At 36.4% G+C, this 19,147-nt stretch overlaps 1 protein-coding gene across 1 annotated transcript; it reads right to left on the bottom strand.

Annotated features, from left to right (window-relative positions):
• Window positions 1–605: 605 nt before the first annotated feature.
• tgfb1b (transforming growth factor, beta 1b) lies at window positions 606–17,625 on the bottom strand. Its single transcript, XM_022675957.2, has 7 exons — window positions 15,591–17,625; window positions 8,057–8,320; window positions 5,868–5,945; window positions 4,534–4,684; window positions 4,283–4,433; window positions 2,077–2,187; window positions 606–972 (listed from the first exon to the last, which is right to left on the bottom strand). Exons 1-7 carry the CDS (start codon window positions 15,931–15,933, stop codon window positions 925–927), a joined length of 1,146 nt encoding a protein of 381 aa, XP_022531678.2. The 5' UTR covers window positions 15,934–17,625; the 3' UTR covers window positions 606–924.
• Window positions 17,626–19,147: the final 1,522 nt, after the last annotated feature.

The raw sequence follows: 19,147 nt of genomic DNA, 5'->3' as shown, positions 1-19,147 counted from the left end.
AGATTTCCCATGATTTTATTAATTATTTGACAAATTCAGACATTAAATCGTGCCAAACATTTTTATGTGTCTAAATGACCCCTTTTAGTGGTTAAAGGTTGCACATTTTTAGAATTTGGAAGGTAAATAGGTTTTATTTTAATGCCCCGGAATTGTGTACATAAAAAAGAATGTATAAAAAGTGAACTCTGTCACATATTCAACACATAATCAAGAGGAAGATGGATGATCACAAGCCATCAAACCAAACTGAACTCCTTACATTTTTGCATCAGGAGTAAAGGCATGAAGTTATCCAAAAGCAGTGTGTAAAACTGTAGAACATGATGCCAATATGCATTTAAACTGTGATTATAAACCAGGGTTTTTCTGAAAACTTTATGAATATGAACTTGTTTTCTTTGCATTATTTGAGGTCTGAAAGCTCTGCATCTTTTTTGCTATTTCAGTAATTTTCTGTAAATAAATGCTCTAAATAACAATATTTCTATTTGTCATTTGGGAGAAATGTTGTCTGTAGTTTATAGAATAAAACCACAATGTTCATTTTACTCAAACATAAACCTATAAATGGCAAAATCAGAGAAACTGATTCAGAAACTGAATTGGTCTCTTAATTTTTTCCAGAGCTGTAGTTTATTAATAAAACAATGGATTTGGATGGACGCAGCCATGCACACACACAAACACACTGACAACATCTCACCAGAGAATGCTCTATATAGTAGCAACTCTCACTTTACAATGTAATTGATCACTGGAACATTGGAATCTCAAACTGAAAGCATTGAAATAGAGTCCATCTCTTTACATTTTACTGTCCAATCATTAAAGTTCTTCTTCTGTACCTATGGCTGCTTCAGTGCCATGCTGTCTTTTCTCCTTACTGCTCAGCAGGGAGAGATGAAAAACCATGAGGTCCATTCAGCTACATTTGCAGGTCTTAACAATCATATTTGACAGTTGTTCTACCTGTAGTAAAATAGTTTTCAGTGTTTCAGTGCAAACTTTGAAGCCAAAGTAAAAAAAATAAGTATGAGTATGTATGAGTGAGTATGAATGTACACTGCCTGGTCAAAAAAAAAAAGGTCACACACTCATAATATTTGGTTGAAGTGCCTTTAGCTTTGATTGCAGCACACATTCCCTGTGGCATTGTTTTAATAACAATAAGCTTCTGCAACGTCACAAGTAGGGGTGGGCAATATTATATCGTATACAATATATCGTGACACAGAAATATCATGATATTAAAAATCCATATCGTGATAATAGAGATGTTCCGTCTTAAAAGTAGTCTATTATTTACTGTGAAGCTTTAGGTGTATTTATTGTATAATTGTTTTAGTTTGCAGTTTATATGCATGCACTAAATATTCTGCAATATTTTTTGCTGCATTATATTATTTTATGCTATATTATTTATTTTGCCACATTATGATTATTTTGTTATACTCTTATACTATATTCCTGAAATGAATGAATTATTTTAGTTTTCCTATATCGCCAAGTATATCGTTATCGCAAAAATACCCTGAAATATCGTGATATTATTTTAGAGCCATATCGCCCACCCCTAGTCACAAGATTTATTTCAATCTAGTGTTTCATTAATTTATACATTTTGCACCAAGATCTTGCAGCAGCATTGATGATGGTAGAGTCTGACCACTGCACAAAGCAGCTCTTCTCCATCCAGCACATCCCAAAGATTCTCAATGAGATTAAGATCTGGACTCTGTGGTGAACTCTCTCAATCCATGTATGAAAATTATGATCTCATGCTCCCTGAATCACTCTTTCACAATTCCAGCACCATGAATCCTGGCATTATCATCTTGGAATATGGCCGTGTTCATCAGGGAAGAAAAAATCCATTGATGGAATAACCTGGTCTATATTCAGTATATATTTAGGGAGTCAGCTGACCTCATTCTTTCAGCACATACTGTTGCTGAACCTAAACCTGTAGACCAACTGCAGCATCAACCAACCAACACATCATTTACTTACTTAAATCCAGGTGGAGGCTTTTTGTTTTTGGCCAGGTAGTGTATAATGTGGTATAATACTAACCTTATGTTGCCTTCCCACATAATAAAGGATGGGTAGTGGATCCAGGACCTGAGGCACACAGCACGGCTGGGCTGATGCTCCAGGATTATGATGTTTGTACAGTGCCAATACCTAGCAGATACAAATAAACAGCTTTATTTTTATTCCAACAGTGTTAAAGTGGAGAAACTGAAGAAAGCTTTTGTTACGCAACAATATCTTATGACCAATCTGATCCAAAATGCAAATTACAAATATAAGTTGACCCAGTCTTAACAATAGAAACTTCAAAGGGTAAAAACATAAAATTTAAAACAATAGCCAAATATTTGTTTGTTTTTTTGTTTGTTCTTAAGTAAACAATGTTCTGCAATGGGTATTTTTTAATATTTATATTAACAAAGCTAAAGAAAAAGGTTTCATCTTTATGAAGGAAAATATCCTATATTGATATGTAGTTAAACATGAATCAATATGACTTCATGCTGTTTCTAACAAATAGAAATAACATGAGGGTTAATCAGAATTACATTACAATTACAAGATTTCCCATGATTTTATTAATTATTTAAAAAAATGAGACATTAAAGCGTGCCAAACATTTTTATGTACAACTGTATGTGTCTAAACGACCCCTTTTAGTGGTTTGTTTAATAAACACAGAGTTAAAGGTTGCACATTTTTAGAATTTGGAAGGTAAATAGGTTTTATTTTAATGCCCCGGAATTGTGTACATAAAGAAGAATGTATAAAAAGTGAACTCTGTCACATATTCAACTACAGCTCAGAAAAAAATAAGAGACCACTTAAAAATTAGTTTATTGGATTTTACCAAATTGAAAACCTCTGGAATATAATCAAGAGGAAGATGGATGATCACAAGCCATCAAACCCCCGAACTGAACTGCTTGAATTTTTGCACCAGGAGTGTAAAGCACAAAGTTATCCAAAAGCAGTGTGTAAGATTGGTGGAGGAGAACATGATGCCAAGATGCATGAAAAAAACTGTGATTAAAAACCAGGGTTATTCCACCAAATATTGATTTCTGAACTCTTAAACATTTCAACATACTCTATGATCAGAAATACTCTGATCAGAAATATCCTATGATGTGTTTAGGGACTGCAGCTATTTTTCTACCAAGTCTTCCAATTCAGAGGCTCAAAAGTAGTTGGACAAATAAACTTTACCATACTGAAAGTTATTTTGTTGACAATCCTTTGCAGTCCTTTGGGTTTCATCCTCTATGATGCTTTGACAGGTCTTTAGCGCAGCTGTCTTCAGTTGTTGCTCATATGTGGGTCTTTCAACCTTTAGCTTTGTCTTAAGCGAGTGAAATGCTGTTATATTGCAGAATGCAGAATATTTTATTTTTTTTGCCTTAAAAAAATGCCTGGCTGCTTTTGCAGTATGATTTGGTCATTGTTCATCTGTCCATAGAAGCACCATCCATTCAACCTTGCTGCATTTGATTGAATCTGAGCAGAAAGTTAATGCCTGTACATTTCAGAATTCATCCTTCTACTTCTGTCTTCTGTCACATCATCAAAAAACAAAAAGTTACTCAAGGCCATTAGAAGCCATGCACATCCATGCCACCATCATGATTTACAGAAAATGTGATGTGCTTTGTTTCAGGCTGTTCCAACTATCATCTTTCCATCATTCTGGTACAGGTTGATCTTAGTCTCACCTCTTTAAAGAACGCTGTTCCAGGACATGCCTGGAATTATTTTTGTTATGATTAAATAAATAAAGACACACTGACACGCCCTAAATCAACATGCATGGTGCACAGCTAATGGCTCACCTACAGAATGCTAAAATTAATGAAGAATATCTTCATATATCGTATCCTGGCTTATCTTGTTTTATCGTAAATCTGTCAACAATTACCATATACCAGGGGTCGGCAATTAAGTTTGGCCACAGACCAGATATTTTCCAAGCCATTACGTAGTTGGCCACAAAAAATCGGTCCAATACACTACTGCTGCCCTGGCTATTGAATTGGCATGGGATAAAAAGCACTCATAAGAAGATAGGGAGCCCGAGCATGGGCGGAAAAACAAGAACAGGTGGAAACTAGAGTCACACAGAGCGCGACACAGAGACAGGAGAGGAATGTAAACAAAAGCTCACCAGAGAAGCATTTTATTTTATACCCCTGCCATAAACAAAAATATCTTATTTGACCAGCTGAAATGCTTTTTAAATGCATGTTACCTGTGAATACTTATTTTCTGTGTTCCATACATAGGAACAAGAGCCAATACAGTAGTTTGCATAATATCCAGATGGTTCATGTATCCATTTCCAGCCCAGATCCTTCCGGAAGTCTATATAAAGCTTCCTCACGCAACAGTTCTCTGACTGCCTGGATAAAACAGGGAAATGTTGCAGGTTAAATACAATGTGGCTTTCAACATATATAGTTGATATTTATATTTTTTATACTAAATATAACTAAATATTACTCAAAGCAAGCAGGTTCTGCTGCAGCTTGGCGCTTTTTCCTGGAGTTGAGCTGACTGTGGCGCTCCACGGGCAGCGACATCACCAGAATGTGGGGCTTCTTCGGCATCATGATATATAGGGGTGTTTTGTCTCCTCTACCTGTGAGAATACCTGCGTGTAGAGAAGTCAGTAGAGGTTCAGTGTTAAAAATATGTGATTTAGAAACAGCTACTTAAAAGTAGGTAAGTTGGGCGATATGATCAGAAAGTAATATTGGGATTCTTGAAAGTTTTCAATAAGACGTTTTTTTAAATCTCTTCAAACTTCGGTTGCATTTCTTGGTAAAACAAAATACTTTTTTAAGTAAAGCTCTGTCTTTAACCCTCCTGTTATATTCATTTATCAGGAACAGCAATGGTGTTCCCGGGTCAGTTTGACCCGGTGCATGTTTAATCATCCAAAATATGTCTGAAACCAAACAAATCCTTACAGTCAGTGTGAATATTTAATTACTAACTCCATTACTAATTATTCTATCAATATTTAGTGCACTGGTGTTCCTTACCTCTAACAGGTGATGCTTCAATTAGGATAATTCACTAGTTTTTCATAAAAAAAATAGATGTTCAAACTTTTTTAATGTTTAACTACTTTATTACTTTTCAAAGACCTACATATAAAACACAATTTTACATAACATTAAAACATAACATTGCAATTTTGTTTTAGTTTTTGGGGGTGGTTGCAAATGTGTGTTTTTGTTGATTACACTAATTAAGGAAAGCAGAAGACGTTTTATACTGAAAAAATACTTTTAACTATTTTCCCCAGAGTCAATTTGACCCAAAACATAACAGGAGGGTTAACAGGTGCATCTTAAAAAATGAAAATATCATTAAGAAGTTCACTTATTTCAGTAATTCAATTCAAATAACTCCCATAACAATCATAGCACCAGAAGTAAGGAAATGTGTGTTTGGTAGATTATTTCTTTGTTGTAACAATGCTTCTTGGCAATAAATCTCATACATGCATTTGTGGGATGAGGAGCAGAGCTGTGTATGTTGGTTGCGCCCATGAAAAATTTGCCAATTCTGGCGCAGCATGCAAAATATGTGTCAGACTAGGCTTAAAGGTTCCACTACATTAAAATCTTCATCTGTTTTTCTATTTGAAAAAGAGTTAGTATAAACAGGCATTTACTCTGTAGTTCTGATTTAACAGTTTTAATACATGTTCTCTATATATTTCCTAAATATATGTTTGTTCAATACCGATAACACTGAATGATATCGCCCACCATCTTTATAAGCACTATTTTAAATCTGTGAATCAATGACTTCATAGCACAGACCTGATATAGTGAAGAGACGATTTTGAACAGGTTCATTACACCCACAGTGCAACTTCATCTGGAACACTTGCTCCGTCTCTGTTCAGAAACACAAATAAAAAGTCTGAAATGTTCTTATTTTAAAACAATTAACAAAAATATACATTAATTAACACCACTTACAACAAAATGTTTCAACTAATTATTACTTACAACATTCTTAACCCCTTAACGCCTGTTGTTGCAAATATGCGACTAACCGTTTGATTCAATCAACCTGCCAAGATAGCGCCTGCATTCCCCCAATGCCTGTTAGTGCATATTCGCCACGGACCTAGGAACCTTTGACAATTTACAATTCAAATGAATCTAGAATTCAAATTAATGAAATGTTTCCTGTAATATTTGTGTATATTGTGTTGGTGACAGTAATTGGTGTTATTTATTATTGAATGCCTGCTGTTGGGTGCATAAATAAAACATTGATTTTTCACTGTTATATTACTCTGTTATTGTTATCTTAGTATGGACCATTATGTCTGCTGTAGCAAATTTGCAACATACCAAATTTACCCCAAATAGACCATATTGCCTGTTGTTGCAAATTTGCAACATACCAAAATTTCTATTTATTTTTGTGCAAAAGTGAAATTAATAATCTCAACAATATTTACTATCTACTTAAAGGTAAAACACACATGAAACATTTTTTCATATACAGCTACATTAATTCAGGCGTTAAGGGGTTAAGCATTAAAGTAAGTACTGTTATTTGAGGTACCCTTATTGTAAATTGTTGTTATTTTTTATTATGTGTGAAAACTTAAAACATAATTGGATGGAATAGATAAACAACAATTAACTGTCTTGTACCATGAAATACATTGTGGCACCTTTAGAGCACCATATCACATTTAATCCACTGGCTTGGCATCCTTTCAAACACTGTCTAGTATCGCTGCCATTTACTTTCATAGCACTTAATAATAACTTTTTACTGGATGAGCAGAAGAGCACTCATAGATGTGCACTTTATAAGAAACATTATCAAAATGTTCTAATCTAGAGGCACGTCATCAATAATTTATTGCAAGAAGAGGCACACTTGCTGGCATCAATCACTGTATTACTTTTTACATTTCTACCTGTCTAAAGGTACATTTAGAGATAATTATTCAGCTATGAGGACAACAGGGGGCAGTTGCCCTCCCTGCCAACAATCCCCACTTTAGTCTGCCAGTGCTGAAGACAAGGCATTCCTACTTGTGCTTTACAGTAAGATTTACGACAGAAAATTTCAATAAATTATAATAAAAGAATAAAATAATAAACAAAAATATATAAAATCTATATAATATTAACTATAAAAATCTGTCAATGGGGTAAGCACAAATTACTTGAATTGAATCAAGTAAAAATACACGGTTTTATATCTTAAATTTGGACACAAAGACCAAAATAACTTGACTGGTGACTTATGTGCTTATTTTGATTAAAATTACTTAATAAAGTAAAAGAAAAAACTACGGTAAACAAGACTGATTACGGTTGTTGTTCCTAAAATAAGCTAAATAATATAACACTTTTATTGGTACCACTTTAAAATAAGACTACTTTTATAAAGTAAACCATTTAAAAAAATTTAAATGGTTTACAGTTAGTTTATTAATGGTTACTAATTAGGTTGTAAATGCCTTAAAAAATCATTAATAATCAGTTATAACACAATTAGAAATGGCAACAATATAGACGGCTGTGGGTTGACTATTTGGTAAGCAACAGGTCATTGTTGCACTTTCTACGTATGTGTTATAACTGATTATTAGTGATGCTTTATGAGGCATTTACAACCTAAATAATAACCATTAGTAAATTAATTGTAAACCATGTATAAGCCCTTTATAAAGGTAGTCTTATTTTAAAGTGGTACACTTTTATTTATTTATTCCCAAGAAATTAAATAATTTCACTTGCTAAGATTTCGTTTCTTGCAGTGTAAAAGTGTGCGAGGGTACAGCACGTGCAATTAAATAATGTTTTCTGTTGACAATGGACAAATTTTTCATGCCTTTATAACTCCTTTTCTTTAAGGATTCTCACAATTAACTATTAAAAATGACTATATTTCGGATCTTCAAGACAAAAAGAAAAAAATTGCATCACATACTAAATCACAACCTTGTGTTTACTGTTTTTTATGTGAAACTCACCAGGTTTTTGTAGCCACTCTTTCAGGGTGTGTGTTACATCGAAAGACAGCCACTTTTCATTCGATTCACTAGTGATGAAATACGAACTCAAGTAGCGAGCTTTGTCCCCGCCGCCCTGGTACAGCTCCAGCCTCTGCTCTGCACCACCCGTCAGTTTCACGTCCTTGATGTGAAAACGGAGCTCTGCTTGGGAGACCATGCGCTCTAGGCCCAGAACTTCCTTTATTTCTGTGATGTTGAACACCATCACAGTGTCATTTGGACCTGAAAATACAAAAAAGTCAACAAGTCAAAAAAACTTGTTCCTTCTAATCATTAGTTTTTATTATAAGACAGACTGCATGCGATAGAAGTCTGTAAAAAAAAAAATACAAAAGCAAGCAAAAGGAATTAACTATTTTTCTTAATTAATCATGGGTGTGTTTTTTGGGCGTAATGTGAAATAAACCAATCAGTGTCAGCCAGTTGTCACTCCCTTTGGTCCAGGTGCGCTGGACTTTGCAGGACTTTGGCGACTTTGGAGTATGATCAGATGCTGGTGGGAGAAGCTCCCGTTTGCTGTGGAGATCTGCGCAGGCGCAGTAGCCACTACAAGCTCAGTTACAACAAATCAAATGTTTTGTTGATTATTGAGCCTAACACTAAAAAATGTTCTTGAGGTTTTTATCCAACTTTATTAATAGTGATGTAAAACATGTTTCTGAAATGGTAATCTGGCCTCAAGTTTCAACTATTTTGGCCTTCATTTAAAGAGATAGTTGGGTGGTCTTGCATGGCTGGAAATAACTGCCTTTTTGGAAGGCTGGAGTGAACAAATACTGTAGGAGGAGGGAGGCATGACTTTATATCAAGCATTTGTTTTGGTCTGAGACAACATCTTGATTAAGGAGAAAATAGTAAAATTGTCTAAAACATTAAAATCAAAGAAACCTTCCTTTACAGCAGCCTCTATTTTTTATTAATCTTTTATAATGCCTCGCCTGAAGCCCCCAGACAGTCCTTACTCACTCTGTAAATCTAGAAAACCAGATTTGGCATTTTTCATATTCCCTTTGATTCCATGTGTTTAGTATAATGCATAAAACACTACCCCTGACTTCCAGACGCCTGTTATTACTGCTTCTTAGTTCAGGAAAACTTCAATCATTCAGCCAGTCAGGCTTATTTTATGTGATTAAACTGACAACAAGTCCAGCTAGGCCTAATGCACATGGATGGAGAGAAGGTTCTGTCTTAACAAATGCCAGAAAACTGTATAAACAAAAACATTTGTCTTAAAATGGAAGACACAGAGTCTGCCAACTCAGAAGTGAATATACCAGAAGTTCCAGAATTTACATGCATTTTACAAGTTATAGACTGACTGCCGTCAGCAGCTCCCTAAGCACATGAGCATCACAGCCTAAAGCAACAATAAATTACAGACTCCAGCACAGATACAGTAGAGCTTTGGGCTGAAATACAGTATTGTGCCATTTATTTTAAAATCATTTAAGGCAATTGTCATAGTTATTCTGGGAAATGATTTCTGATCTAATTCAACATCCATTTAGTCTGAAACCAAGAAGTTAAGTTTAGTTTATGCTGTGTGACTCATTGGCAAAGTATTCAGAGAGAAGTGAAAAAAAGAAGAAACTAAAATCAGGTAAAGTGAAAGAGAGAAGCATTGAGGAAGAAGAAAATGTCAAACAATATAAAAGAAAATACTTGGTTTTATGAATCTAAATGCCCATATGATAAAAAAAAAAAAAAATCAAGTGTAGATAGCAAATAGATCAAGGGTTCTCAACTGGTCTCAGCATGGGACTCACATTTTCTAATGGTCATTAAGTCGCAACCCACTTTAAAAAAATAGAAACTAAACAAATTTACTTATATTTATATTATAATTTTATTTCTAATTTTTCCTTATTTTCTCCTCAATTTACAAGGCCATTTACCCAATTACCCTTGAAGAAAAGTGCAGCGACTCGGTTCTGATACATCAGCTCACAGACGCAATCTTGTGCTGATTGACATTACCCTAGGAGTGATGAGGGGATAGAGCACCATCTACTGCACTGTACCCACCCAGAGAAAGCAAGGACAATTGTGCTCTCTTAGGGCTCCGGTAGCTGATGGCAAGCTTTATGAACAGGATTCGAACCATGCAAAGTGAATTTTTTTTTTTTTTTTTAAGACACTGAGGAGGAACATGACAACTACATGTATAAGTTACTACAATAAAATTAAATATAAAAACTGCACAAAATATGTAAGATGCCACAAAATTAGATATTTAATTTCTCTGTATATATCTGCATTCAGAGTACATTAGCAGGAAACTATAATTTTCATAATAATGTCTTTTTTCCCCCAATATAAAAGACGAGTACGAAATCAGATCAGCATTAATTATTATGTATATTTTTTTAAATGCATTTTTTTCAAAGTTGTCGGCAAACCCGGCCACAGCATGGCAGCTGTGTGTCAGTCTATGCTTAGGACAGTGTGCTCTGAGTGTCTAAGGATATAGAGATATCCAAAAAGTTATTTTTTTGCACATTTGCCAAATATTAATTTGCAAAAATAGAACAGGTCCCAGAACATAACTGATTTTTTTTAGATGTTGAATTGTTGAAAATAGGGCAGAGGTGAGGGGTGAGGTTTAAGGTTTGGAGGAAGGCAGCCCACTGCTCATGTCTCTGCCAGTCTGAGCCAGAATTATCCCTATATCTGACAGTAATTACACATTGGCCAGCCCTCTGAGAAAATGATCCAGATCATGCCACACTGCCCCACCGCAGAGCGACGCACTAATCCTCCCCCTTCAAATCTTCAAATAGGAGGGTTTCTGCGGCTCTACCGTCTCGCAGCATCTTAATGCAGGGGCACAAGTTTTGAGAGGTTCGCTGCTGAGACGCGTAATGATAGGAGAGGCAAAACAGAACATGTAAGCAGAGGAAATTATGGGAGTAGGTGGAGGAAAGCATGCAGGCAAACTTCTCAAAAGACTGAGGAGTAAATGGTCGACACTGGCTGTGGGTTTCCAGAGTTGTCAGTTCAGAAAACCAACACCAAAATAACCCCATGCAGTCAAACGGCCTAAATTATACAGATCCTCCTCAGTCAAGCTTCTAAACGAACCTGTAGTATGAAGAGCTTTATATTATAAACACGTACGGTTTTCTCAGATAATGAGTAAAAATGCCATAAAGTGTGTAAAATGGCAACTACTGTCCAATTTTAAAGCACTGGAGAAAGTTGCCTGCCTTGCCCCCTCCTCCCTCCCAGACACCAAGCTCCTGCGGGTTGCCAGGTTGAGGAGACTTTGCGAACAAGAGCAAAATTAATTCAAAAACATTTACGATGAGACAAAAACAAGACGATAAGTCATACTCTGTAAATTGATCAGCTAATATTTGCAATGTTTTTAATAAAGTATAACTATAACATTTTTAAATGATCATTTTAAATTTTTATTAAGGAAAAAAACACTACCCAAACCAATCTTGCTTTAAGATGGAATTCTGCTGTTTACCAGACAATCCTGTAGGACAGGGGTCAGCATCTGGCCCGCAAGCATGAAACATCTAGCCCAGGAGGTTGTTTGAACTATAATAAATGATAATAAATGTATATATACATATTGTATATATATATATATAAAATGCTTCTCTAGTGAGTTTTAGTTTTCATTACTTTCCCTGCATCTTTGTTGCACTTGGCCTGACTTTAGTTTCCGCCTCTTCTTGTTTTTCCGCCAGTTCTTGGGCTCCCTATCTCCTTATAAAGGCATTTTTTCCAGGCCGTGTCCCAATTCACTAGCTGGGGCAGCAATAGTGTATTGGGCCGCGACCCTTACGACACAGGTTCAATCCCACGTGAGGAGAGGTTTACCTGCTCAACTGTTCTGCAATTGGGTTCAACAACCCTCTGGGCTGGAGAGCTACTAGTCTGTAGCGCTCCATCCCATTACACTTAATTTTACAAACATCTGGAAAATATCTGGCCCACGGCCAAACTTAATTGCTGATCCCTGCTGTAGGAGAATCTTCGGCCATCTGTTTGTGACCTTAGACTACTTGGTGTACTTGGGTTCTACAGCAGGACAATGATCCAAAGCACACAAACAAGTCCAGCTCTGAAAGGTTTTTGGAGCAGCCTAGTCAAAGACTGATAAATCAGATATATTTGTATTTTATCATTTAAAAACAGTGTTTTTTTATATATCTTTATCTGATATTAATGTAAATGTTTGATAATCGGAAAAATATCAGTATGACAAAAAAGCAAAAACAAAAGACATCTCTAGGGGGGGAAATACTCCGTAAGATCACAACACTACAGATTTACCAGATTTAATCAATCAAATATTTACTGTAGGACAAGCTGTAAAATTCCAGCTTCAGCAACCTATGCAGGATCTACAGATCCAGTCGCAAAATCTGTGGATAAATGTGCTTCAGATACCATATAGACCCTGTATGCATACAAACAGTACAGTTTTTCCCCAATAAACTCATTTTTTCACTATAATACTATATTTATTAGGGGTGTGGGAAGAGATCTCGCGAGATTAAAATGACGATATTTCTTGCCAAGCTTAAACCTGTCTCGCGGGAAAAAAAAAAAAAAGAGTAGGTGCGCTCCGCGGAAGAGTTAAAAAGCTCAGTGCTACAGTGCTCTTACTGTCCCAAAGATTCACAGCGCTAGTAAATACTGTAACGAAATCCTACACGTGACTGTTTCATAGGCAGTTGTACTAATCTCTTAGCTCTGTACTGTATTAAAAAATGTTCTGTCTCTGTTTGCACTTCAAGCATAGTCTTAATATGACTGGTTATGGTTATGCATAGAAAAAAACACACAATCCATAGTCTTAATATGACTGGTTGTGGTTTGCACTTATTGTTTGCACTATATAAGACCTAGAAAAGTTTTATTTTATATTAATTCTATTTCTTATAGAATCAATGTGTGAGAGAAACCAGTCTGTTAAGATTGTGTTATATGATTTTGTCAAATAAAACTCTAGTTTTCGAGCCATTTTTCATTTTTGACGCTTTCTTTAAAATTTTATTTTTAAATCTCGTCTCGTTCTTGTGAACCCAGTATTGTGTCTCGTCTCGTCTCGTAATATTGGTGTCTCGTCACACCCCTAATATTTACTCATATCATCATAACATTAGATTACATTCATTCCAATCTATCATCTGCTTCATGGAGCATTTTTTTTGTCAATGAGGGTATTTTAATTGTATGCATTAACCACTAAATAGTCTATTCTTACACTTCCCGTGCCATGTTTACAACCTTCAACTCTCTTGCTAAACAGAGCTGAACACAGCAGTTCTGAGTATCTTCAAATACTCAAAAAGCAGAAGCTGACTGGAACAGAGGTCTCAGAGAGTGCCACTTACGCAGAACACTCTGAGCAGCTCACGAAAGGAAGCTTCTTCTGTTCTCTTTCGACATCTCTCAGCGGCTATAAATGAATAACACAGTGCATCACAGCGTGGACGTAAAAGATAGCTGTGGGGTGATGGGTGTGAGCTGCAAGATAGAGTTCAAACTGCCTCTGATGACTTTCAATGCAGGATCGGAGTCACCAGACAGCACCCTCTAAATATACTTCCTTCCTGTTTGTGGCCTGCTAACTAGCATACACCCACAAGATAAAAGAAATCATCAAGCTAAAAGTTACATGTTTTAATTTGTAATGCATAAGCAAATGATTAAGCCTTAGTTACACACTGTGGTTAGTGGTAAATGTTAAAAAAACCATTAGAGCAAGACAATAATAAGACAATGTTTAATGGAATGGTCTGCATTTAAATGCTTTTTTCTGTTGAAAATGATACTTTTAGAATTAGTACCCTCATAAGCATCTTTGAGTTTCCTGAAAATCGCTATAAAAATAAAATGTATTATTTTTATTATTTTTATTTTTATTATTATTATTATTATTATTATTATAAAAATGAGTAATAATACCCTCATAATAAATTGAGCATACAAAAGTAAATCAATAGAATTGAGAGAGGAAGTCAACCCTTAAAATTTTATCATTACTATGGCTTTTTAATAACTAATGATAATATCACAATACATTTTCTATAATAACAATGATATGACAATACTGTGATTCAGCACTAATCAATTTTGTACAACCCCTATAGATTAGCATCCATAATTTGGTCAGAATTTGTAACATTTTACAGGAAAATGACAATTTTTTGCATAACAACACAAAATCTATCAGATTACAGATCTGAGAGGCTGTTACCTTGTAATGTATAACAGAGGTTACTCTTTCTTTCCTGGGAAGGTCCTGATGAAAGCCAGTTTTATCATAACGTTTTTGATGGTCTTTACACTTGAGGATACTTCCTTGGACGTTTTTGAAAAAAAAATCGGATTTGACTGACCTTCATTTCTTTAAGATTTTTTTTTCTGATGCTCTCAAACACATTAAGAGACAAGAAATTTAAGTAATTAACTCTTGATGAGTTCAGCACAGCTGTTAACTGAAAGCCTGAATTCCAAGTCTGCCTCATAAAGCTGACTCAGAAAATCCAGCCAAGACCGACAAAACTAATATAAAGATATAAAAATCTACAATCTTGTTGACTATAAAAAAATAATATTAAAAAAACCCACTAAATTTAAAGTGTCCATACTTTTGACTGATACGGTATCTACCCAATACCATTAATGTTACTCCAATCATCAATACACATTGAAGAACTTTTGTACCACAAACCTAAAGGATGGTAAAATCTATTATTTCATTTGCTAAACAAGTTTTATATCAGGTTTAACCTTTTATCTGACAAGTTTTATCTTGTCATTTATCAGTTGAGTGCACTATTTGTCTAACTGAGCTCTTTTTGTTTCTTTACTTAGTTGAGACGTTCTTCTCATAATATATTTTAGAACATTATTCAAATATTCACTATTCACTGTATACCTGTAACTCTACCTCTTCACTACTTTACTTTAACTGATGCTCTCAAACACTTTATTAAGAGGCAAGAAATTCAAGTAATTAACTCTTGATGAGTTCAGCACAGCTGTTAACTGAAAGCCTGAATTCCAGGTGACTCTACCTCATGAAGCTGACTGAGAAAATCCAGCCAAGGCGTGCAAAACGAATATAAAGATATACAAATCTACAGTCTTTAAAGTGTTTAAACAATTAAAGAACACTGAATTAATGCACAACGTTTGTGCCACCAACTTTTAGGATAGTAAAATCTATTATTTCATTTGTTAAACAAGTTTTATATCAGGTTTACCCTTTTACCTGACAAGTTTTATCTTATCATTTATCAGTTGAGTGCACTATTTGTCTAACTGAGCACCAATCAATCAATTATTAATTGATTTCCTCACAAGATTCAAACAGTACTTTTCCTGCTGATGTATAGACCTGCCAGACATGACAATACTGAATTTACATGTGAAAACGACAACGGTGGTCAAGCTAGATCACCACACCACACCACACCACACCACCTATAAATATATATATATATATATATATACTCACACCGGGTCATGTTGAACTTGTGAACCTCCTTGGCATAATATGCCTCCTCCTCTGCCTCCTCAGAAGCCATGCTTGCGGTGTTCTGCGTCAGCTCCTCGCTCAGCTCCACCGTGCTGTTGTAGACGGACAGCACTTCTTCTGGAACCTCGTCTGTCTCCTTTTCTTCGTCCACCTCCGGCTCCTTGGCCAGACGCAGCTTGCTGAGGATCTGCCCTCGGATGGCCTCGATCCGCTTTTGTTTCACCAGCTCCAAGTTCAAAGGCTTGCAAGTAGACAGAGCGTCACTGTGGGATGCAGACTGCAGCAGGCACAGCAGTGCCAGGATCAAAGCCTGCGCCTTCATCCTCCGCAGATGGCTTCGTAGGGTATATTTAGGTCCTGAGGAAAGCTCGGCGCTGTTTGAGGGAGGTCGAGGAGGAAAACGGTCTGCTATAGACTTAAAGCGTACGCACTCTGGATGCTGATTCCGCTTCAGTATTCCAACACAAAATTTCCATTGGCCAGAGGCGCCTTTTCTTGAGTTCCAAGCTCCGGGGTCAGGATCAGAGTCACTACACCGCTGAGAAATTGCTGCCCATATCTGTCTTGCTGGCAGGCAGCCTTGCTGGATCTGACAAACTCCCAAATGAGCTCTCAGGGATCCAACATGCTGCCACACAATAAACTAGAGGAAACCTCACTTGTTACCACACATTATCTGCAGAACACAGGGCACGACTCACCCCCGTGACTCCAAAATTTCAATACATCACTGTACATGACAGCTAACTGGAGCTACTCCTCTTTTTTTCTGTCTCAGTGCTGGCTTCACAACCCTTGCTGTGGTCTAAACTTAACCTAAAGGAGTGAAAGAGGAAAAGGAAGCAGGATAGCTTAACAAAGTGACACAACACTTCCTTTACCACCAAGCAATTGCCCAATCAGACTTGCTAACAAGCTGTGTACAACTCAGAAGTTTATACTCACAAGTCTTAATAAGGCACTCTAGACTGCCACACAAGACTGCTGGACAAAACACTGTGCAAAATATACAGCGCTCACATACTTGTGCTCTCACATCAAACCAACATAGTTTCCAGCACCATTAGAAGAGTCCCAAGAGCCCCAGAGTCTGGGATAAAACACAAAACCAGTACTAGTCAATACAGCCTTTCACAAGATCAGATCACATGAGTTATAAAAAGCTAATCCTCTCCACAAATTACTGAAACAACCAAAATTACCAATCCAATTAGATCAAACCTCTCAAATCTCTCAAACGCATCTCAATCTCCCAGACTCTTCTCTTCAAAAAGTCAAAAGACAGAATCAGCTCCCACAGGGAGCTTCCTAATTTCAAGCTGTGAACAAACAGTAGTGTCCCAAGAAGGCAAGGAGGTTTCCACAGAGAATTAGAATCAGAGACACCCAAACATTACGCCAGCTGCACTCAGACCCACAACACAAGCCTTCTGCTCTCAGAAAAAAAAAAGAGCAAAGCTCCCTTCTTCCTCCCCGCCCCTTCTTATTCTTGTCTCATCAGCCATTGGTTCAACAACTAAGAGGAACTCGGATATAAACAGGACAGGATGACAATACGCCACAACACCCTACCACTGTCCCCCATCTCAGCACCTACCTAAATTCAGACACACACTGTGTTACAGTTTGTAACACAAACAGGAAGGTTTCTGCAGCCTCGAACAGAAAATACGAGCAGAGGAGAACACTGACACATCAAAAGCCATGAAGGTTCCTGTGTTAAGTTAAGCTATTTTAAGGAGGTTGCACATTTTCTGCTAAACACTCTACTGCTTTTGAATCGCACATTGCACCTCTGAAAGAAACACTTAAAGTAAAAGAGACACTGTTCCTTTTACCCTCATCTTAGCTTGCTCCTCGTTCCTGTAACAGTCGCTAGCCGAAGAGAAAATGATTTGTGAAAGCGCAACGTTCCGTGCAGGACAACCGACTCAGTAAACCACAAGTGTTTTTCAGCTTTCTTTTTGCTGTAACCACGCAGGAAATGAGCATACTAAAACATCTGCAACACATCAAACCTGGGGTGACTTTGCTCTCATCATCAGTAGCAGCAGCATACAGAATACAGAACACAGGGTGGTATGGATGTGCAAATCGAAAGGAGCATGAATTGTGATTAATTGTAGGGGGTGTGAGCGGGGGACATACAGAAGATTACAATTTTCATTAAAGTGGAGGTGTATTATTTTATTCCTAAACTGAAAGCAGAAGCATTTCTGAGTGAAGAAGAATGTATTATGTATACAATATTGGTTTGTTTCAATGGTACCAGTTTAATGGAACGACCATCCCTATTAAGCCGAATATATTCATTCTAAAAACTGGGTTGTTTGGTTGCTTTTTGCAGGAGTTCTTCTTCTGGCCATGTCACGTGTCTTTACGTACTTACGTCACATTTTTTATGTACTTACGTCACTCAGTTTTACTGAACACGAGCGGCTGGTGGAGCAATGGAGACTTCAGAAGAGGAAACTCAGAGCTCAGTAGCTCATTCACTCATAGTAAAACCAAAGAAATGAAGTAGTGAAGTTTCTGACTGAGCTCTCTCTCTCTGACTGAACATCTGAATCCTGGAATCTGATTTATCCCCTCTGAAAGGAGACCGCATCACACCTGCTCAGTTTAAAATTATTCTTCCGCATGCTCGGTGCAATTACCCATTCTCACCAGAGAGGGCTCTAAATCACTAAAATCCTAGAATTTACAGACATCAGCTTAAAATCTCAAAAAACACAATGTTATGCAGTGTATGCTAAAGTGTATTCCTTTAGCACAGGGGTTTTTAACATTTTTTTCCACTATGAATAATAGTGTCTTTTCTCAAGAGTTTACCCACTTTATGTGATGTTCCAGACATGTTTTAACAGGACACAAAACAGTGCAGAATATAATAATTCACTGAGAAATTCTGAAGTCAGGTTTTGTGCACATTTTCTGTCTTTTGCATTCCTGCTTTCAGTTTCAGTTCTACCTGGAGGTGTACACCCACAACACAAAGTGAGAAAATGAGTGAAACTGAATCTGAAAGTTGAGCCAAGCAGACAAAGAAGAAAGAGTCGGTCTGATAAAATGAAAAGACGACCCTAGATCAAATCAGGATCTGATTCTCTGGACGTTCTGCAAAATAAAAATCTTGCAACCCCCACCAAGTGACTATATCAGGGCTAGTGATGAGACAAAATATCAATATTGCGATACATCATATTGTTTTCATTTGCGATATATTATCTATACATGGCATCAAATATGGATTATTTTGTATTAAAACTCTGAACTCCCTAAGACTCTAAGATACCCCAATTTGACTTATGCCTTATTTCTTCATATGGTTGCCCTAATCAAACGAATAGGGTAAACCTGCAGTAAAGAATATTGATTGTTAAGTTTTGTGAAACTGAAACACCAATAAATCCATAATCTTGCTATTTGATTATTTAGGAGTATTTTATCCTCTTCAGTAAAACAGATGCAGTGAAATATCGTTGAGAATTATCTTGTGATATATGGAGTTTTCCAGAATCACAGTATCAAGATAT

Source organism: Astyanax mexicanus, chromosome 17 (genome assembly GCF_023375975.1).
Source record: "Astyanax mexicanus isolate ESR-SI-001 chromosome 17, AstMex3_surface, whole genome shotgun sequence".
In the NCBI taxonomy this organism is placed as follows: Eukaryota; Metazoa; Chordata; class Actinopteri; order Characiformes; family Acestrorhamphidae; genus Astyanax; species Astyanax mexicanus.
This window is presented reverse-complemented; position numbering and strand designations above follow the sequence as displayed.